Source organism: Aricia agestis, chromosome 11 (genome assembly GCF_905147365.1).
Source record: "Aricia agestis chromosome 11, ilAriAges1.1, whole genome shotgun sequence".
In the NCBI taxonomy this organism is placed as follows: Eukaryota; Metazoa; Arthropoda; class Insecta; order Lepidoptera; family Lycaenidae; genus Aricia; species Aricia agestis.
In genome coordinates this window covers 2506600-2530041 of record NC_056416.1, presented here as the reverse complement: position 1 = coordinate 2530041, position 23442 = coordinate 2506600, and the positions used below count along the sequence as shown (strand labels likewise).

Sequence of the window (23442 nt, the reverse complement as noted above, 5' to 3'; positions counted from 1 at the left end):
GTAATGAATTGTTAATTGCGTAGTATTACCCCGCTGCTGCAGTTCTCGTGTTGTTGTTTACACTAAAGCGTTGCGGGTAATTTGATCTCAAAATGTCCTTGATAAAGTTAGACTTGTTTGATTTCCTGTTACGCGAATTGTGTACGCGGAGCACGTCACTCATTCGATCTCAATCAAAGGATCGCGAATGAGATGTTTACGTGCAACTATATATTTATAATTCGGCTTTGCATCCTGTTATGACATTGCCGCATCGGACCAGCGTTTACGACATTTGAAGTATTATTGAGTGTTAATCTGGCCTCGTGCTCGTACATCATCTTCAGTATACAGACGATTTTAGATTCTGCTCGTTCATAATGTTTATTTTTGTATGCCCGAAGCGAGTAGCGATAAATTAACCTGCTCATAATGTTATTTGCATTTTTTCGGATACGAGTGTTACTGAAAAAAATAATAAAGGTGTCGTCAATGTATGCTAGGATATAGGGACTTAAGAGCCTGTTTCACCACTTCCTGATAAGTGCCGGATAGGCTATCCACCACTTAACTTAATAGATAGAGTATAGATAATCTGTCAAAAAGTTGTGGATAGCCTATCCGGCACTTTATCAGGAAGTGGTAACACAGACCCTAAGGTCCTGTTTCAGTACTTCCTGATAAGTGCCGAATAGGCTATCCACCACTTAACTTGACAGATGAAGTATGGAGAATTTGTCAAAAAAGTTGTGAATAACCTATTCGGCACTTTATCAGAAAGTAGTGAAACAGGCCCTAAGTCTTTTATTGTTTGTTTGATGGTTAACTCATTCCATAATGTATGAACGTGAAGTATGTACGTTTAGTTCTCTGAAGTTTATAATTTTGTATCTGTGTGCCGAGGCGCGGTCATCTCTGGACGCTGGGTTGCCCTGCCAAGGACAGCGGGTTCGTTAAAACCATTCAGGGGTATCTGGCTTGCCCCCTCCTACTGTCGCAGGATATTCCCCGTCCCCGTGTCCTATACTGCGTTTGATCAATTTCTTTTTACAGACCGACTCGAATGTAATCGTAATGCACCGGATGCACTAACGAGTAAACATTTTTTAAGGCTCGCGATACGGCAATAGTTGTTTTTATAGAAAATCCTTTCCGTTATGACTCTATCTATAACTGTTTAGTGCATATTTGTCTACAATCTAGTACCTGGCGCGATGATATTATTATGGTAATCCTTTCAGAGTCGTTATAAAAATGTGCAAATGACGCAATACTACTTGCGGGCTGCGGCTTGTCCGTTGAGGGAAGGTTTTTTTGCAGAATCAATTTGTGATCATTGATGCATTACAATTTAGATAAATGAATTTTCTATTATCGCTTGTGTTAGTAACAGTCAAACAGGATATAAATGCTTCAACTCCCAAGCGGTCACATTCGACCGCGACAACAATAGATTTCCACGGATCCAGGATCGAGGGAGTAATCAGAATTTCGGCGAGTGTTATAACTTATGAGTAATTCGTCAAGGTTTGCATATTTCAATCAATACTTGTGAGGGCGTAACTGTATTTTCGTCGGCTCATGGCAGGAAGACGGACGCTATAAACACACTTCCAGCCGAACCAAATAATTGGCATACCAATATTTTGCGTCTCTCTTGTTCCGATGTGAGCTCTATTGAGTGGATCTTAGGTATAGTATATTATATTTTTTGTAAATAGCCCATTATAGTATTTATAGCAACTGGATGACATGTCTTAACATTTATTACGTTAAAGGGAGAAAGATCACGTTGGATACACCCAACAAATTTTATTCTAGAAAAAATAAGATTCATTAGTAGATTATCTAGATTTTACTGTATAATAATAAGACTATCTCTATTAATCAATGATATCAATGTTATTCAGTATTTACTGAATTATAATTATGTTTTAGTTATCTAGCTCTAAATGATGCCGACGGTGATCACTCCACAGTCCACAGGGTTTTGTTTTTTGCTGAGTGACGCGTTAACGATTTAAGTTTTTGTAATCTTCCTGTTACAAACCAGTTCACACGTCGAGATTTTTCTTCTTTAATAAGCTCAATAATTATTTGATGTTTGTTATAAATACTTGTGAATAATAAGTTCACTCAGTAAATGATATTCCGAATGATCTTAAAGAGGTTAAACCCATAGCCTCCAATTTTTTTAACAACTGAGAAGCAGCAATCCAATTATCATTTTTTTTTATTTTAACTGTCAAACCCTGGTCTCTTAGTAGTATTTGTGTTATTTTTATTTAGTCTCTCATTCCGTCTACCTGCGCAGTAATTTCAAATCAGTCAGGACAGTCTCTCATGTATATTAAAGGATTAGATTCACAGATGCTCCTTATTTCTCAGTCGACAGGATGCGATGATTTGTCTGACTCGATACGAGTTTAAAACAAATCGATCGTTTTTGTTTTAACCGAAAGAAGTAATTTGTAATGTTCGTTTCTCACAGGTAGGGTCCTCGAAACGGATGTCAACAATTAAGTCTTATTTTAAGACTCGCGTTTTAAATAGAAGCAATAAAACAGTAATACCTGTTTAATGATCGTATTGTGTTTTGAGACTATTTAAAAAGATGGAAACTGCCGAGAATTTAAATAAGATACTAGATAGTGGTCGCATGCAGGCGGCTGCGTCGGCGATACTTCCGTTTGCCTTGTACTTATTTGATGCTATTCTATGCCTTTTCAAACGTCCTACTCCGATATTTACGGAATGTAGTAGAGCCGTTGTCGACTACAACAATAACAGGAATGGAATAATTATATAGACAACAAAAAGTTTAAATCTACTAAGACTACATTGATAGCGCTCTACATTGTAAGTCCATTACATTAGTCATAACATACATAATGACTGCGATTATTTAAATAATTTATAATACTACAATATGCAATAACGTACTAATTTTCTGTTTTCGACGCTATCATTTGGCAATAACACATTAGATCGATGCTAGAGCGTGCCGCGAGTACCCTCGACCGGCAGTTAGCACGACGTGCAAGTGTCCACTGTCCACCTACTGAGCGTTTTATCGATCACGAAGGATCGATTAAACGAGATCAATCGGCACGGGGAGCGGTGGGCGATCGGTCGACGAACTGCGCGGGCGCAGCCTTCCGCCGCACTCTAATTCAATTTAACGACACCATTGCACATGCTGCAATTGGTTCCACCGTCGCCGCCGCCGCCTCTATTATCCCCTCGGCGGGTGTCGCGTGAATGAAATTCTTAATTTAAAATTTAATCTAGCTTATTAATATTTATGATCTGGCAGCTGGAAGATTATTGTCTCTCGCGCATTTATTATCTTCGCCGTCGCTGGTATTAATTAAATTTTTATCGTTATTTGGGTCGGAATCGATTGTTTTTCGTTTTTTGAAATACTACCTCCGAGACCGGATCCGCGAGGATGGCTCGTGTCACCTTGAGTGCCGGATGCCGGTCGGACGGAGGAGCTATCGGCCGTCAATCGTGTGAGCGTCCCGCAATATATTATGCTCGTCTTCTGTCTGTCCGTGCTGTGGAGAGCCGTTTGTATTTTACGACCGTCCACGTCCGCTGCGAGTCCCCAGCCAAGGTTAATGTATCTCATTGATCGCATACATTGATTGATTCTGAAATATTGCCGAAGGATCATCGCGCTGCTTAAGTGGTTTATTCATTCGGTGCATATAGTGTTAAGACGATTCTCTTTAAAAGAGTTTTTGCTTTTGAAGCAGCTTTTATGAGAGTTTTATGTTTAAGTGTAATATTCTTCATACTATTTATTTTGCCTTAAATGTGAATAAAATCCCTTTATTTTCGTCATAATTAAAGCAGAATATATTATGTGACAATATGGAAATTGTTTTCAGTTGAGCGCACAATCAAATTGGAAGTGAAAAATAACGAAAATAGAAAAGACGTGGGCGGCACCCACGGAAAACAATGAAGCGTAGTTCGTTAAACATTACGAGTTTTGTGTATTATGGTAAACAAATGTATTTAAATCCTGATACAATATGAATTTTCAAAGATTTTCAAACGCTGCAGATGTGGAATATACTAAATAAAAGGCTGATATCAGGTTAAATTAGTTTACCTACCTTAATTACTTCGTTCGGGCTAGGTAATATACTTTTGCTTCTATCGGCACTATATCTTGCGAATATAAATATTAAAAACATATTTTTTGTTTCAGGTAAGCAGCAAGTTGCAGTAACAATATTCAGGTCGGCCAATTCTCATCTTAACTTCTATTTGAGCCTGCCAATGAAAATGTTGACACAATTGCCAACATGGCAACAATGCGAGCGCTGTTTGTGTCCACTTCCGTATCCGTTTTCTGTTGTCAACTGCAGTTCAATTATCTACGAGATAATGTAACTCAGACTCAGATAACACCTACTCGTACTTCTACTATTGTTGTTATTTCGATTACTTTGAAATTAACAACATTTTTAGTATCAATGTTTAGTTTAGCCTAACTCTTAGGTGCCTAATTTTCAGTTTTGCCTTATAAATTATAACTGCTCTTCCGGAAATATTTTTTCATCTATAACCATTTAAGTCTGCTCCGGAAATATTTTGTTACCTTTACCAAATCTTTTTTCTTGCCTGTTCCGACGTCACCGAGTACCAAACTTTTATCTCCTTTCACAAATTTAAGATACTCAGAAGTTTAATTTTCGAAATTATGATTTAGAATTTCGTTTACTCGCTCTATAAAGGGTTCGGCAATGTACAGTTGGCGGTGTCCTTTATAAGGTCGATATTGCGTTCCCTTTGATGTGGAACGGGAATCGAGCCGGACGTCCGTTGCCGGTCAGGATTTGTTCCACACGACGCGCCTCGTGTTCGCCGATCAAAACAGTTGTAATTCAATAAAAAACTATATTTACGGACTTTTCGCAGGATACGAATTAAAATTCTTAGGTAGCCACTAGCCTCATGGCTTCGTTTGAAAGATTTTACATCAAAGAAATTGATTCATAGACAGATGGATGGAGGATTATTTGGTCGGAGCATGTCTAGTCAATTTTGTTTGATCTGCTGCTGGGCTTGAAATAAGTCGACTTATGAATCAATTTTTCTGGTAGAACATTATCTTAGATTTAGAACAAAAGTAAGACAAACATTAGTAGTAAAAAGAAACATGTTTGTTTGCGGTAGTAAAATAATTAATTAAAATTGTGTTAACCTTGGCCAAGTGCATTGGTAATGGACTCTTATTAAAATAATGAATTGTTTTTTTATTAAAATCGAAATTGTTTTAACTTATCGTAACACTTATGTAAGTTTCCGGCTTCGTTTCCGCTTAGCCGCTTATTCGGGGCGCAATTAGGGTCAAATTATTCTCTGCGTAGGTTTTAGGGCTATTCAGAGTGAGTTTTGCAAAAAAGTGAATGACCAACTGCTTAATTTTTGACGGCAAGGGATTAACTCGCTTTTAATCTCTACCATCGGCTGAACACAAAGCGGCAGTAGCATGTGAAAAATATTATTTATTATGTTTACAAACTCCCCGATAATACGAGAGAGCGCAATCTTCCGGATCTTTGATAATACGGCGCGTATCAAAGGCTCAGGGAATGTTTATTTTAACGCTTATTCCAGACTTGGCTTTAATCAATACCTTGGACGTTTTAATCGTATTATTTCTTCAGAAGCCGGAAGCTCTATATTTTAAAAGTTGAATGGTCCTTCGAGCCAGTCTGATTGTTGTAAGCAGTATGCATTTGTTAATTCGGAAGTTACCTTTGTAAATCATAACACTAGAACGGAAATTATTATAATACTTAATGAAAAATTGTAGTCACTAATTATGCATTTAATGAACTTAAAAATAAATCTTGAGGCTATACTTACTAAATGTAAATTGTAAGTTTGTTGCATGTTTATTGCTTATCATTTTATTCATACAAAAAACATTTTATAAGAATATGGATGTTGACATTTTTTTTTAAATATTTTATTTAATAACAATCTTATCTTATATATAAAATTCTCATGTCACAATATTGTTAGTTACCGTACTCCTCCGAGACGGCTTTACTCATTTTCACTAAATTTTATATGCAGATTCAGTAGGTCTGAGAATCGGTTACTGACTACTTTTTATATTGATAAGTGCATTTGTTGAATAGTAAATTATTACAAGTCGAGACTGACGGCGACTAATGTTTGTTTGACGGGATAGCGATGGACGTTGCCATGGTTCCATACTTATTTAGTCACTTTAATAAAATAATATGGACGATATACTTCATATGACAAAACAACGTTTGCCCGGGACAGCTATACGTGGGAGAGCCATGCTTCGGCACGAATGGGCCAGCTCAACGACGTTCTCATAGAAAACCGGCGTGAAACAGCGCTTGCGCTGTGTTTCGCCGAGTGAGTAAGTTTACCGGAGGCCCAATCCCCTACCCTATTCCCTTCCCTACCCTCCCCTATTCCCTTCCCTTCCCATCCCTACCCTCCCCTATTAACCTATTCCCTCTTAAAAGGACGGCAACGCACCTGCAGCTCTTCTGATGCTGTGAGTGTCCATGGGCGATGGAAGTTGCTTTCCATCAGGTGACCCGTTTGCTCGTTTGCCCCCTTATTTCATAAAAAAAAAGCTAGTAATATTATATTATAATCGTTCTATTTTTTTACTACACCAAATTAGTACAACGTATCGCACAGTGGAGCCACTTTTGAATAGTTTAGCGTACCGTTAGTACCGCTGAGTCAGTATTCGGGGGGCTGCCGAATGTTTTGCATACAATGCCCATACGGACTGCGCTTGCGCAACCGTCCGCGCCGGATGTGCTCGCCGTGTGCCAAATTGTGCGCCTAGATGTCTGCACTATATCTCGTGGCATCCTCTCATCATGCTAATGGTGCATACTTCATATCGAAGCTCGCAGGTAGGACCATAATTAATATATTTGTATGAATAACCGGATGGCCAGCCAAGGTCGACAATTGTTCGCGTTACAATTGATACGTGTTCACGCTTAACATGCCGATGGTTTCCGGCCGGAGCTTATGTAAATTGGAACCCCACTTGGGCTCCGAGGGCGGCCTTGATGATGATTACTATAGGATTCCAGAGGTAATATAGAGGTTATTAGTATGGTATTACGCTTTGCTCTAGGATATTTGTATGTTCTAGATACTTACACATATTACCGAACATCGCGAGCGGTGCTTTGGCTTAAATTATCTGATTTCCAATCGGGTCAACCGCGATGGTAATGTTTTTAACATTTACAGATAATGTTAATGTTACCAACTGCAACAATTATGGAAACTTGTTTCGCGATTAATCGCAAGAGTCGAAATTCGGCCATGATTGGAAAGTTGGTGCGTGATTGATTGTTTCGCCCGCATAGCGCCGGCCCGCAGTGCTATCTGCATAGACTGCATAGCCAAGGGCTTTTTAAATTAAAAATGGGTCACTTTCGAAGCAATTAAAACGGACTTTCTGTCAGCAATTGTGGCGCTTTCAGCCGAAATCTCGGAATTAGGGACAGTTCCAATAGGCATACGGCATACATTTCTATGATTTAGTTTTTTAGGACTAGCATTATCGGAATAGAATTTTGCATATCGCGATTTATCATCGTATGGGAACTTGTCACAACTCACAACCAGACGTAAGTCGTAAGTCGTAACCCTTTTCATGCAGCATGCTAAGTTGGCTCCATGATTTAGTTCTAAATGGACGGTGAAGTCACGACTTGTACGTTTACGTCATGCTATGATGCATTTCCTTTGGATATAGGCTGGGAAAGTGAGAGTTTTGTTTCTATGGTCAGTTTAGATTTTCAAGGATGTTATGTTACGAGGTTTCCGACTTATGATTAATCTCACCAAATTTAAGTCAAGTTTAAGTTCTTGTCATTTGTAATGTTCTTGATATCACCTTTGATTATGCACACTGGCTTAAGTTATTTTAGCATTTGCCCCCATAGAATATCATAAAAAATAAATATCCTGTCTGAGGCAGCGAATGACCCATGTAAGGCACAGGCAGCTGAAACCGGAGTCCTGGCCCGGCCGGACAAGTTTGACTTGCGAGTCGCGTGTGTCGCCTCAACTTCATTTAATTTAAACATTCTACTTGGCATCTCATCATCGTCATCGCGATTTTAATTATAATTAAAATTGCTCAACTAAATACACAACCCCCTTTCTTTATAAAGTAATGTGCTACTAAAATTTAAAGGCTTCCTGAAACTTTGACGAAACTTACCTACCAACAAAAACAATGTAAAACTTTTTCGACACTTTTCTTAAGTAAACTTGTCTGCTTAAATCCTGCTTAGGTAATCCTAATTCTATTATAAAGGGAACTTCTTAAGACTCTTACAAATCCTTGAGACTAAAAGCTAATTATAATCCCCATACCGAAGAACCTTTGAAGATATATTCCCGAACCGAGACAGGCGGTAACCAATTTCGTTTAAATTAATATCATTTTCGCCTCCAGTCTGCCGTACGAAGAAACAGGGAGCCAAATTCACTGTAACACGTACGTGATTACTCTTGCCATGCAATTATCTTGTTTCATTTTAATAACTGCCCACCAAATGGTCCTCCTTTTGATAGCTATAATTTCCTGGTGGATGATTTCCGGTATTTTTCGATGATTGATAATTTGGAAGTCCAAATGGATTACGAAAAATTACAGTCTCATTGAAGGGCAAGCCAATCAATTTTATTTAAGAGGTGCATTATACTCAACATAAGCTTTTATCTTCATCGAGGATTATAATATCCCATCCAAGGTGTTAAAATGATATTAAAGAATAATGTAAGCCATTTACCATCGTATTGTTTGAATCGTTTGTTGCTACATAGCAACAAACGATAGCAACGAACGCTATCAGCGTGCTCTATATTTTACATATTGGGTGCTATATCTGATTGCGATAGTGGCAGTTCACACGATGCAACTAACGGAAGTGAATTGCAAAAAGATATATCAGTTCCCTTGCGTAGACAACACGCAGCGGTACTTATCATGTGAGAATGCTACGTTCCACTTACTTGGGTGCACTCCGGCCCGTTATCCGAGCTTGGAATATGAAACTGTTCGCTTGTCTTCCTATTTAAACAAGAAATACACTTAATTATTATCAAGACGCACAAGATACAATGTTTCGTTTGGTAAATATATTATGTCCTGTGGTAAAGTTTACGGTAAAGGTAAATCATCTGATGGAAAACCTTTATGATTTTCCTGCAAGTAATAATTTACAAAAACTTTACAATTAATATTATTTATTTATCATTGCTGTTGGGCATTAAAAGAAGATACAACAGGCACCTTTGAATCTTTACAGGTCTGCCCATCTTCGTCTGACGCTCTTAAAATGATTCTGTAACTGGAAAGCAATGGATTTTTTTTCAGAGCATGCCTAATTTAGCTAGTCTAATTAAAATTTTAAAATGTGTGGCGACAAAAACTGTTCCGTGGCTGCGAGCGACTGAATTCTTTGAAGACTGACCACCCACAGTTCGTGATTATGGACTCGCTTTATATCGATTGCCGACTATCCTCAGATGCGTTGAAACGCTCGTTTTTCTAGTGCTCAAGTTATTATCAAGTCCACGATGTTATCTCCTTTATCATCCGATCAATCGCCATTACGGACAAAAAGTGATATGTTTGCGAAGTACCGTTTAATTGCACTGTGTAATGTGTATTATGTTACTATCTATCGGTTGTGAGTCCGGTTTGTTTATGAGTATTGCATTCGTATAATGATGTGTCTGTTTAACATATTTTTGTATTACAAGGTGAGCACTATCATAATTGTAATTTTGTTACTATTGCCACTTGCCAGTTACTTCGTTTCGGTTTAGCTACTAGTATACGTGGGAGAGCCATGCTGCGGCACGAATGGGCCGGCTCGACCGGATAAATACCACGTTCTCACAGAAAACCGGCGTAAAACAGCGCTTGCGCTGTGTTTCGCCGAGTGAGTGAGTTTACCGGAGGCCCAATTCCCTACCCTATTCCCTTCCCTACTCTCCCCTATTCCCTTCCCTTCCCATGCCTACCCTCCCCTATTACCCTATTCCCTCTTAAAAGGCCGGCAACGCACCTGCAGCTCGTCTGATGCTGCGAGTGTCCATGGGCGACGGAAGTTGCTTTCCATCAGGTGACCCGTTTGCTCGTTTGCCCCCTTATTTCATTAAAAAAAAAAAATGTATTACACAAATTGTTCGATTCATTTGATTATAGTACATATTATATTATATGCAAAAAATTGTTATGTTATCTTAAAAGTCAAATGTTAATCACGTAAAAGGTTCTCTAACATTCTACGATCGAGGCGGAAATCCTACGAGGCGACCCCTGACATTTATACGATCGTGGTCAATGACAACTTGTATGATACAACATTAACTTTACGATCGCCGACAGATCCCTTGTAAAACTGTTCAATCTTATTACTGCGGTTACATGGTCTAAATTGGCACACCGGGTTTTTCGATGATTGCACGTTCAGTAGAAATTTTAGTGACAATATACAGGAAGTGCGTGCAAGAATTTGTTTAATTGTCATTGATTCGCTGTCCTTAAAAAATTGGAGGTCGCGATTTGACTGCCATATTGTGTTGGTAGAAAGTGCCTTGCATCCGTGACTTCTGTCAGTCGATGTGCCTTTTTACTATAATGTATAACTCTACTTTCTTTGACATAGCTCTTTCATTCTCTTTTGCCTTGTCTTATATATATATATATATATATATATATATATATATACAAGAATTGCTCGTTTAAAGATATAAGATATTGTCCCCAGCAAACTCAAAAATATTTGTCGAGTGTCAGTACTCAGTACTCGCTCGTAAAAGTTCCTGGTTCTTGGATTTTCTCGTCTACGATTACTTTACATATTTTCACATAAGTTTGGGTCATTTGGTATTCATTCCGTCTGCTTGGAGGTCGTTCGTCCCGGCTCTCGGCCGATACTGTTCAGTCTTTTGCATGCCGCGTGAAAATCTCGATTCCGTCCGCGTTGGAGTATTAGCACATTAAAACAACGCTGCTAGAATTTTATACGGAACATTAATAAATCATAAGGTGTCACCGTTTTTTTATATTTTCCTTGTTTATTTAAAACACGTATACTAAAAACAAAAAGAAATCGCCTCGACTAACGCCTCGTGAATCCCAAGTGTTGGTGTCGATGCGTTAACGATGTCAACTGTCAATCTCGTTTTATGTCTTATTGTTTACTACTCGCGAATAAAATATGGCCTTTAAAACCAAATACGCTTCGTTTTAACTGCGTCTCTGGACTTAAATTTATGAATCTTCGACCGAAACCTTTGGCTCGGTGTAGGAAGATATACTGCAGTCTGCAAGTTTATTGTAAAAGCTTGTTATTAGGCAACCTCTTTGGAAATAAAACGTACACGTTGAAAACAATATATCCCATATCGTACCTAGTGGTTGCTCGTTTGCTCCAACCGGTAATATATTTCTTTACGCTTCTCATAAATTACTTGGAGATGTCGCGTAAAGCTGGGACAATATAATCGCAAAGAAAGCACTAATAATATCTACGTCTCCGAACAGGTATTCTAAGGCGTGTTAAATTTATGTGATCGTTTACGCGTTGAAAAGCAAAATGGCTTCGAACCGGTCCCAGTCAATAGGCCTAGACGTCGTGTCCCTGCCAATAATCTCATAAAAATTGCAGATGGTGAATTGTAGACTTGCAAATTTAGACATTAGTGGAATGTAATTGGATCTATATTGGCGTATTTGTTTGCATTTTGGCGTGGATTAGTAAAGCAGCACCGGCAGTGATGTAACGGTAGGCAAAGCACGCGTGACAAATTGTCTGGCGGATACGTGACGTATTCCCGCTAATGTAGATTGTAGACGTTAAGTGCTTTTCGTTTCTTCTAACATCATTTTTTTTTTTATTCGAGGACATATTCACAGTCTGGAAAGAACAGGCAAAGACTCTATACTCATAAGGAAATCCAAGTAGGTCTGATTTTCGTTTTGTTTTCTGTTCCTTTCCCATGAGTTGTAGGTTGTAGTTTAATATTACACAATTATCGAAATTCGAAGGCTCGGTATGCGACAGGTTGGTGCGTGTAGGTTGTACGCAAATATTAGCACTCGCCCAATACACTACTTACAAGTTTGCCTTATTACCAAATGTCCCGTGTACTTGCATGCATAATGTGGTCTGTGGGTGTCGCAACGTTAAAAGTTTGCGCACGCCTAATAGGACTCCACGATGTGGGCTGTTTTCCTGGAATTTAACGGTTGATATTTTTTCCTAGCATTTGCTGGAAATGTAGAGCAACTTTTGGTGCTCACGCGTTTCGGGCTGTGATAAATATTCAAATTCTTCTAAAGTTATAAAATAAAATAGGTAATATATCACTTCTTCATGATAATTAAAGCTCCGATGAAGATAGATAACGATGACATACCTAACACGGCGAGATAAGGTGCTCCAATGACCGGCGGTGTCAGCGTAGAATTTATCTCGCATTGGAGGTTCATTGACATTGTGTAAGTAATTTATGATTATGACACGTAATGTGATGCGCCTGCGGCTGCGGTGGCGGTGGCGGTGGCGGTGTGCGCCGAGGTCGCGGATTATGAATGACTCCCCCACCAGTCTGTCGATTGATGAAAGCGTGCTAGCGATAGCATCAGCGCTGGCATCTGTTCAACTGTCGTGAACTGTTGGCATTAGAGCGTCTTGTTTTCTTTAAAGCATGTTGTGCACTACCTTAGCTACCTTAGAGGTAAGGTGTGGGGTAGGGGTGTAGGGGTAAGGTATGAGGATATTTTAATTGGATTTTGTTATAACTTATAATTGTTATCTAGATATTGTATTGGTTCTTTCCCATGGAAAAAGTCACCAGTACCATGACATTTGCTGGAGCATGATGACAACGAATGTTTCGTTGAAATCCAGAATTACTATAATTTATGTTGCAGCTCACAAATCATGTTGATCTTGTACGACATCACAGGGAGTGCGAGACTTACCAGAGGCTTATGTTGCCGCGTGTATTAATGCATATTTGTTATAATCTTTTAAGCTCTTTATAAAATACTTATAGCCTTCATTCTGTACGTTCGTGACTTCAGTCAAAATTGAAGGACCGGCTTGATGTGTGCGTTGTGCTTTAGTATTAACATTGTCCTGTTCAATGGCTGTTAAGAAGATTACGATGAGAAAGATCAAACTATTTCTAACAAGCTCAAGGTGTCAAGGAAGGTAAATGATTCGCTCTCCGGAATCGCGAGTTTACACACGAAATTGATGGCCAATGGCCGCGTGCGCCGCCCACGTGCGTCCGAATATATTATGTAAATACAGAATTGTTACTAGATTATCTCCTCCGATACGAGATCATCATAATCATTCACAATTGGCATACTAAACGGGTTGGAATTTAAATATTATAATTTTAAGCCCCCTATAAATTGAGTTGGATAAATAAGGCTCTATCGCTATACGCTGGAGTTATTTTCTATTGCTCGGATTTAGGGATTAAGACAAGTTAGACCTCACCTTATTTATAAAAAAAAGCCTTGCGGGATTAGTTGTTTGCTGATATGTAAGTTTTAAATTATTCATAACCTTTTTTTTCTACACGATGAAGAGAAAAGACTAGAATAAATGACTACACTTAACACACTTTAAGCTAAGCAGTCAGTAAAATTGTCTAGCTAGTTAGCCCCAGCCAGCTTTATCGAAGCAGCATCTTAAATTGCTCATTTAGTTAAGCGTTTCTTTATAATAGGCTGAGTTATAGGCATCGTTCATGCTATATGAGGAGGTTTCCAAAGGCGGCGATAACGGGCGATTCCTTCGTACGCCATATAAGGAAACCAGCTTTATCAGCTACAACGTACAGCCATGTATTTTGTGACCGCATTTAAAAATATATTTTATATTTATTCAAAAGTATCTGCTGAATATAGGAGCCGAAAGAGTCAATAACCGATGATGAATTGAATCAAATCACTAATTTATGCATATAATGCTTGGTCAAAATCTACTTTTATTCGATTTGTAAGTACTATTACTGAGATTTGTAAATTCAGTACCGATTGCACTTGATAAATAACATAGAGCAATTTGGTCAAGTTATACAACTGTAATATTATGTTCGAGATATCGGGTGACAATGTTTGCAAGTTACTTAGCGACACCCACCGCTCTGGGTCCTTTATTAGGTAATGCTTATGCAATAGAAACCTCAGTGTCCTCTGTGAAACAATTATTATTGCAATCATTATTTCATTCATGTGATTCATTATCACGTTCTAGAAGTAAACCAGGCGAGCGCGTAGAATTACGATCAGATAATGAATCACCTTTATTAACATAATCGTCTACAGAAAATTGTGGATCAATAAAGTTTCTTAGTATTGCCGCAAGGAAGTGAATGCTAATTTGTCTGCAATTAGATACCTATCTGTTTTTACCAGGTTTATGCACAATCTTTTCCTGTACATAGTAAAATTCTTACTATGTATTTGTATATTACAACGATGTCGTAATTTTTAATACTTTCTTTATATTTATCATTTACGTTGTAAAGGTGCCGGTTGGCAGCGGACGACATGAAGCAACCGCAGACGACGTGTCGTCGCGACACTACTGGTTTGTATGTATTTCTATGAAATACCCTGCGCAGCTAGCGACACGAAGCTAGCGACACATTCATAGAAATACATATAAATGACGTGTCGCGACGACATGTCGTCTGCTGCAACTTCATGTAGCCGGCTTCCAACTTGTACTATCAGAGAAGTTGATTCCGAGGCAGATGGCGGACCTAAGTAATTTGGTCGCGTTAAGTCAAACCCATCAGACCGATCACAGCTAACAGTGCATTGACATAAGTCGACCACATGACGTAGGTCCGTCAACTGCCTAGGAATCAATTTCCTCGATGGTACCTTTAGTGTTATTACTAGTTTTTGTTAACACAAATTCTTTTTGCCGCACCTTGTACCTTTCAAATTTTTAAATTGAACGACATAAAATGTATCGTATCAATATACAGAGGTGTAACCTGTTTAACGTCTGTAACATCTCGGTAGCGTAGGAGTGTATTGTTTCGTATTTAACTTTCAATTTCCGGTACGATCTGTGTTCGTTCCGGGGAATTTTCAAGTGCGCTCGTAAATTTTACTGGCCTGTAATGACTGGCTATAAAGGGCTAAGGCCCAACAATGTTTAGGTCTTTTTAAGTGGGCACTTAGTTTATCTTTTTGACTGTATTTACTTCGCTGTAAAATTTTTGTTTAATGTATTTTGTTGTCTATTCGAATGTTTAGTACCTAATTTTCTTCGAGTAACATTTTCATTCTTTCCAGAACTTTTTAAGATTGTCTGAACTAAAGCTGAGGTAACAACTAATTTAAAATATTTCTTAAATAAAGTAGATGACAGATGAAAATTAACTAAACCGAAATTAACCATTAGTGATGGCCTTGTTTGGGACAAAACCCATCGAAATCCCTATCAACATGTGCCGATAATTGACATGTCCCAAGTGCTATCATCGCAGGGAATTAAGGGTTGTCACGGGCTCATCGTGTGAAATCGTCGCTAGGAGCTCCGACACGTCACCATGTCCATGTCACGTCGTCACTCCGCTAATAGGGGTCTGTCATCGGCCCGACCCCTTTAAACTCGCGTTTCCTGCCCGTCCAAATGTTATTTTGAGAGGGATAGGAGTCTGCGGATAAATTACACGTGTTGCGACCACAGATGTGCTGTGATTAGGAGACAGTTAGAAGTGTAATTGCTGGTTTCAAACGAAACCTAATCTTTAAGACCAAACAGCTGTTGTTTGAATTATACTTTCTTGTTCTTCTTACTTATCTACACTTTTATGCTTACTTATTAGTAAGTAAGGGTTTCAAGTATTTTTTTCTTGCAAAAGAAACTAATGGGCTTATTTTGAAAGAAGCAAGAAGATCTCGGGGAAGAAGCAAGGATCGCGCTTATATCTGTTGCGATTAATTCTACGGTTTCGGTAAGATTTCCTTTCGACCAAAGTTGAGGCAGCTCCAGTATAAACGATATCCGGTTTATCACAATAATTGACAAGCTTCTGAGTTTGGACAGTCGCTTCCTGATATGGGGTCAGTAATAGGCGTCAACTATCATCTTTCCTAAACCCGAATAATCGTACGGCGTAGGCGTGAGGGGACGAGATGACCATAGTTTAGTTTAACTACACACTTCCGCCTGTGACGCATTGGACGGTGAGCTATAATTGTAAACATTCCTCTGTTTTAGAATACTATGATTGTACACCTCTATGACGTTTACGATGACACAAAAGCCTCATATCCGCCTTATTTAAACCTGTTTTTAAATTCACATAATATAATTTATTCTAATCGACACTATAATTCGCACCGTTTATGATTTAATTAAAAATTTTAATCGATCTGCTAATTTATTCAACGTATTGATATTCAGTGCATCGTTCAAAGTTTTCATATGTTTACAGTTTATGAGGTTGTATTGATTTTTGTCTAATTTTTTAAAGCATCCAGGTAGAATTTTGTTTTTTAAAATAGTTTTTCTGTTTCATTTTTAACTATGCAACAAATGTTATCAATATTTTACACACATTTAACGAGACATAATTTACTGATTTTTGCGAGTTCCACTCAGTTACTGTGATTCATTATTCCGCAAAATGTGACGGAAACCACTACTCATACATTCTGATTAGCACGTTATTTCGTACGCTTCGTAAAGATTCCAAGATTATTTCGTTAGCAGCTTCAGGAGAAGGCTTTTGATAGATGTTAGTGACTTTATTAGTTATTTCTGGTGTTATTTTTTGTCAAATACATATTAACAGTTGCAGGTACAATTTTTTCTGTTTAGTTTTTTATACATTCCAATCAGATCCCATCAGGCATCAGAATACCACGTTAACTTTGGATGAAAATGATGTGAGATAGAGGAAGATATGGCATCTTTGACGAATGGTCTGAGGATGCCAACTGCCACTTCTTGTCGCGAACCCCGCGGAAGTGCATCAGATGATCTCGTATCTCCGCCCGCGCCGGCGTATCCTGAGGAAGTTACATCACCGGATACAACCGCCCCCCGCATCGTCACCCGCGGGCCAAAACGCGTCATATTTCATAAATTGTCAATTGTGGCTGGTCAGATAGTGACGTGGCTATCGCATGTGAGAGCAGTAGCTAAAATTTTTATGGCCAATTTTTGTCTTTGCTACGTCAGCACTCAGCACTGCCTTTGCGAATAACTAATCCTTGGTCGTTGCCAGATTTTTTTAGATACTTTTATGGTCACATTTCTTTTGAGGAGACGTGTAGAATTTTTTGAATAACTAAACCTAGGTCTTTGCCAGCTTTTTTTTCATTTGCTTGATAATCATAATCTTTGTATACGAGAAGTGGAATCAACACGCTCAGCTCTCGGTGTATAATTCCAAATGTTGTATGCATTGTTGTTTGTTTCGCCCGTGTTGTTGTACGGTCTAAAATAAAGTAGATTGTTTGACGTAAACGTTAGCAGTACGTTGTGAATTTATGGACGCGCAGCTTAATCAACGACAGGAAGACGCTAACCGTGCGCTCATATTTTAATCCAATCAAAATATGGTAATACAGGGTGATGAGTGATGACTGAGGACATGCGTTGAGCGACAAAGTTGCGAGCGACAAATTGCTTGAAGACGAAGTTGTCAATATAAACTAAAGTAGCATAGTATGAACACAAAACTGCATATGACGCACTTATTGTACCTGAGTAAGCGAAATAGAAAATATGAACATAGCTAAGCTTACCAACTAAAAGTGCTGATAAATAGGAAACTGACACTTTGGTGCAATGCACCAAAATTTGGTAACGGGGCGAGCGGACGAATTGTTGCGGTGTCTGCCATAAATTCACGGTTCAAGTTTTCTATTAACTGAATGTGAAGTGCTGGAAATGTTGTTTTGGCGGGCTTTATTGCTTTTACTATTTCATTGCAGCGGTTTTGCAACCTCACTTTTTAATATCTTTTGTCGTATTATAAAGTTTGTTATTATTATTGTTTGCTCTTGACGTCAATTCTGCTTACATCTTTCTGCAGACAGTTTTGTCATCATGGTAGCTATCATAGTTATCCATCATGATTCGTGTCCCAACGTGGATAACTATAATCTGTCCTAATCTCCGGTCGAACTCAGAGAGATTTAATACTTATTTAGCTTTATTTTTATAATGATTGTGACATAAACTCCATACATATTCTGTCAAACTCGTGAAATTTAAATTATGTTGAAATTAAACTCTGATTGCGACCATTAAGAGGATACACCAGGGGCGAGAGAAATTGAAAATAGGTATTTGAAAATGTATTGCAGTCTCACCAATCTCAAGTCTCCCACCGCAGAGCGCGATAAAGACAACACGACAAAAGTTCTAATAAAAGAACAGAAAATCTTCGATTCGTTGTCCGCTGATTCCTTCTCCAAAACTTAACCGATTTAAGTATAGACATTAAGAATTAAAGCAAGGCTTGATCTGTGTTCCTATTTTTTATTTTTTTTGTATATTCTAGCCAGTTTTGTTTTCTGGGTGTTTGAACACAGAGGAAAATCTGGCCATTTTTTTGGGTTTTTGGACGTTTTTATCTTTTTTAATAATAAAATTATGAAAAAAAAGAAAACATAGGGACATGCTAATAGTGGCCATAGATATTCAGGAAAAAAAATCATAACTCTACCGGCATTATCTAGGGAGGAAACAGGGGACAGCGTTTGTATGGAAAAACGGCGGTGTGGACTCCTCTTAATGTCGCCCGACAACCGTCGCACTCCCAGCGTCTTGAGGAATCAATTTGACTCGCGCGTAATTTATCGCGTCCCCCCCAATTAACCAACAATTCGGTGGCTCCGATCGTTTCGCGTTAAATGTGCGGGCGACTCCCGCATCCGGCGATTATGGCCGTCATTTGTGCCCGCCTGATGATTTTTGTTAGATAAAAACGCAAAATTGTTCGTTTTGTGTGCAGTATTGTTTTATTTTTAATATGCACCTGCGGTGAACCGGTAGCCCCAGGTGCTCGTGTATTTTTTCCTCTTGGATTTCGAGGCTTATGATATTAAAGGATGTATAGCAGATTGGTAGAGTTAAAACCGTAGACGTGAAACGAATTTTTAGAAATTATATGTGTTGAAGTTTTGTCTCTGTTTTGATTTTATCAACATGAATAGGTAAACATACGCATGTAGGCCCTAGTAAGTACTCTTAGTATCAGTAACACCAATTTTCTGCAACAGCGGGGCTTTCAGAGAATTTATTAGAAGGAAATTGCACAGGCTATCTAGTTACAATCTTGTGTTCAGTGAGCGCGGTGTATGTTGTACTTCCGAACTGGGGCGCGAACACCTAGTGAATTTCAAGGAAATTTCACGTTAAAGCTTAAGACCCAGTTTCATCAAGCAATGTTAAATAAATAATGGCTTGTTAAATCAGTTAACGGCCTGTTAGAGCTATCGAGCGTTCCACCATACGCTAATGTCATGTCAAATCGCCAAACACGGTGTTAAATTTTAATTCCTGCTGGGGAGGTCCGTTAAATATATAACAGGCCGTTATAATAGTCAAAACAACAACTTTCAAAGACAATATCCATTATCCAATATCAATAAAAGAATCGTGTTTTGACTTTTAAGTGTTTCCGCCATGTTTCGCCACATCCTTACATAATATTATTTATTATTTTTCATGTTATGCATAATTATTTATTTTCATTTTGTCAAAAATTCAGCCCTCGGATTTTCCTTTACATTGCGTATACACTGACTTGTATCAAAATTACCAAACCGAAATAAGTAAATAAAAGTTTTTATCATGATTCATGTTTTCAGCTTTGACAGATCATAATTATTAATCTGGTAAATTAAAAAGAACTATTGTAGTGTAACAAATGTATGCGATCAGTGATATTTTAATGTGGTCGCATTATCTACCAGATGACGTATTATACGAATAAGGTGAAAATGACACATTGCAGCCAACATGTCGTATTAAACTTGTACATTGCAATTTCGTCGCCTTATAACAAGAACGAACGAATTGAATGTTATTCACTCGTTGTTCACTTAACATTGTATTTACTAATCCGCTGTTAAATATTTACTGTGGGACATAAGTATTTTAATAGTCTGTTTAATTTTCCAAGGTCCGTTAAGTAATGCCTTGTTAGGATTTAACAAACAGAGGTTGGTGAAATTGGGTCTAAATGTTACTTATACGGGGCAGAAAATGTTGGTTGAAGAGATTATTTTCCCTTATATATAAAGTTTCACCTTCATCATTTTGTTATTGAGTATTATTATATCCATGCCATCTATTGATCTGTTAAATACTAATGGCAAAATGTAATATTTCCAGAGCCGAGGAGCATCGCTAGTATCGCCAGGCTGGTGCCGGCTACCGGATGCGACTCCGGCCATACAATGTGGCTGCTTGACGAGCCCAATCAGCCGTATGAAGGTATTATCAGTTTTGTCCTCTTTTGCAATGGCTACATTATACATAGACAGTTATTTCGAAATAAAACACTTTTGGTTTCATCGTGATCTGCATCTACTGCTATCTAGTCATGGGCTAGTTTCTTATTTTGTGAAAGAACTTTTAGTTTATTTTAGTAATCATACATTTTCCCCCCTTAAGTTAAGCAATTCGTTTAGTTATCTCTGTGCAGTTCTGAAAATTATTCATTTTGTGTTTTCAGACTGCGAGCAGCTCCTCTGTTTTCGCTACTACAATGGAGACGAGGACGAGTGCGTGGCGGAGACGCCCCCTCTTCCGGCGCGTTTCAAAGTCGACCTTAAGAAGCTGCCGCTTCGGCTCAAAGAGGGTATCTCGAGAAAGAGAAGCGGAGACCAGGTCTCGCACTTCTCCTACAACAACGAGAGCTTCGAAATGAACTCCGAGAACTCTCCGCGAGTGGAGCGCGTCAGCACCAGTCAGGACATAAAGCATCTCAGTGACAATGTAAATAAATGCTCAATTAGTGCTTTAGAAGCGGGCGGGACGAATCTCGAACGGACTCACTGTGATCCTAGCGAATCTCTAGTTAATTTATCCGAGTCGGGTGTGAATAGTGAATCTCATATTTTAGAACCTAAGCCGACGTCGTCGGGTGTGAAAAAGAAGTATCCCCCTCCCGTCGATACGGGGGGAGGGCAAATAGCAAACGGTGTGAAGAAGAAAACCAATCTAAACATCGGTCTCGACTCCCCCACGTCGCCGGACACGGAGTACTACAAGATATGGTCCCCCCAGAATCCCTGTAAGATAATGAAATTCGTATACGACGTCGAGGGAGCTAATGTGCCAAATGACGCTCAGAAGTCCCCGATTCCCCCCCTACCTCCGCGGCAGTCGCATAAACCTTTAGAGAGAATGCACGCCCTCCCCCCGGCCGTGCAGAGGCACAGGAAACCCAAAAAATTGACCAAGCCCGAGGACGCGTTTACGTTCGAACTTATAGACACGGATGAACAATTTTTTACTGATAACAATATCGTCAATTCGGCTATCTTTCAAAGTGAAGTGAACGATTTTAAACCTGGCGAATTTTACTCACGAAAGCAGCCCGTGTCTACAACGGTGAACTTTATAAAGGGGAGTCAAAACGTGGCGCCCCTCGCGACGCCCGAGACCGACGGCAGCTTGTGTGAATCTACGCTTTCCTCTATTAAGATGTCTAAACTATTAGATGATAAGAAATTATGTGATGTACCTGAATCTACGCAAAGCGTTAGCACTAGTAATGTAATGTTTATTAAGGATATAGGGCCCGATAATTATATCACGACGACGTTCGCAAGAAAAGACAGGGATACCGTGGACGGCTTTCGTTCCACCCCGAGCCATATGAAGTCAGAGGAGAAGGCTCAGCACACGTTTTTGAACGACATCAGCAATCACGCCGAGTTCGAGGACGACAATAGGAATCAAATAGAAGAAAAAGAAATTACCGTTTTGAAATCCCATAAACCGCTGACGAGACAGAACTCTGGCCGCGCGAATACGCCGACAATGATGACGGCGTTTTTAAATTCGTCTCACATAGAGGGGCCGAGTCAAGAGAGCGGCATCGAGAGTCCCGCTGAAGGACCAAGCTCCTGCAACTCCTCGCATTCCTCCTCTCCGGTGGACGACACTAACAAAACGATGCCGAGCGTCGGAACGCTTCTCATGAACCGAAAATACTCATGCGAAAGCTCGACGCCCAAACATTCTAGTTTACCGCGGCATCTCTTGAAAAACCTGGGGTGCGAGACGCCTAAGCATTCCCCGCATAAGGTGAACCACATGAAAGATGCTCCGGACAGTCCGGCGCGGCCCCATCCTAGAGTCTTGACCAGGGTGGCAGCTCTGGCCGGGACCGCAGTACCCCAATGTCCTCCCACCCCCACGCATCATCGGAGGCCGCGGCCGACACCGCCCCCAGACTTACATCCCCCGCCAATCCAATCCCTAGAAAACAGACCACACGAGAATTTCGAGATGGTCGAATTTACCAATGAATTAAGAACGTCCGAAATAAGATCGCCAAATTTAGAGTTTATGAATAGTAATCATTTCACGATAGTGCACGCGGGGCCCCCTGATGATGTGGTGTTGAGGAGGCCGCAGGCTCATGATGATAGTGATGATAATGATAATGCAGTTGCCTCTCCGACTCCGCTAAGGCATATGGCGGGGATCAGACTGCCGTCGATACCTGAGAGAGCGTCCAGGCAAATGGCGTTAACAGGAGACTTTCCAGCCAATATGATTGGTGGAATCATTGAATGCGAAGAACCTTTACCTCCAGGTAACTATTACATTTTTGACAAACTATTGGACTCGCAGGCGTACACAGTGACATTTAATAATTACTTAACTGTAATGTTATAATATTTTTGATATAAGATTAATACATTTTTGTCCCTCCTCAACCTATTATTATTAAAGTCAGAGCGCTTATAGACGAATGGTGCTCGTCGAAGGCAGACGGCAGCAGTGTAAAAAAAATGCAATGTAAAAAAATCCAGCGACTGCCGGTCGACGCGTGCCGTCGACAACCGAAGCGTTCCCTAACTTTGGTGGAAGACCGGTCCCTTCTGAGGTAGACCGGCCGGTCGTGGACATCCCTCCTTTATACGGCTGAAGGCGAACCGCAAGTGGTTTTAGTGAGTGCCGTCGACAAGTGCCGTTCGTCTGTAAGAAGCCTTAAGTAATAATTAAATGTCTCTGCGGCCGTCATTTGCATTATCACGGACCAGTTATTCTTGCATATCACAACGTTACATCAACTTTTGCATTCCAACTTTCAAATAATTACATACTATAAATTTTAAGTTAGCAACTTATCTGAACTAAAATGTCATTGTATTTA

General features: G+C 39.4%; 1 protein-coding gene across 3 annotated transcripts in view; it reads left to right on the top strand.

Moving 5' to 3' along the window:
- The window catches only part of LOC121732085 (E3 ubiquitin-protein ligase HECW2), a 114221-nt gene that overhangs the window by 24116 nt on the left and 66663 nt on the right, over positions 1 to 23442 (top strand). For all 3 annotated transcript variants that reach the window (XM_042121872.1, XM_042121873.1, XM_042121874.1), the window contains 2 exons: positions 20442 to 20543; positions 20785 to 22878. In XM_042121872.1, coding sequence (XP_041977806.1) covers positions 20442 to 20543; positions 20785 to 22878 — 2196 coding nt within the window. The remainder of the gene's footprint in view (positions 1 to 20441; positions 20544 to 20784; positions 22879 to 23442) is intronic.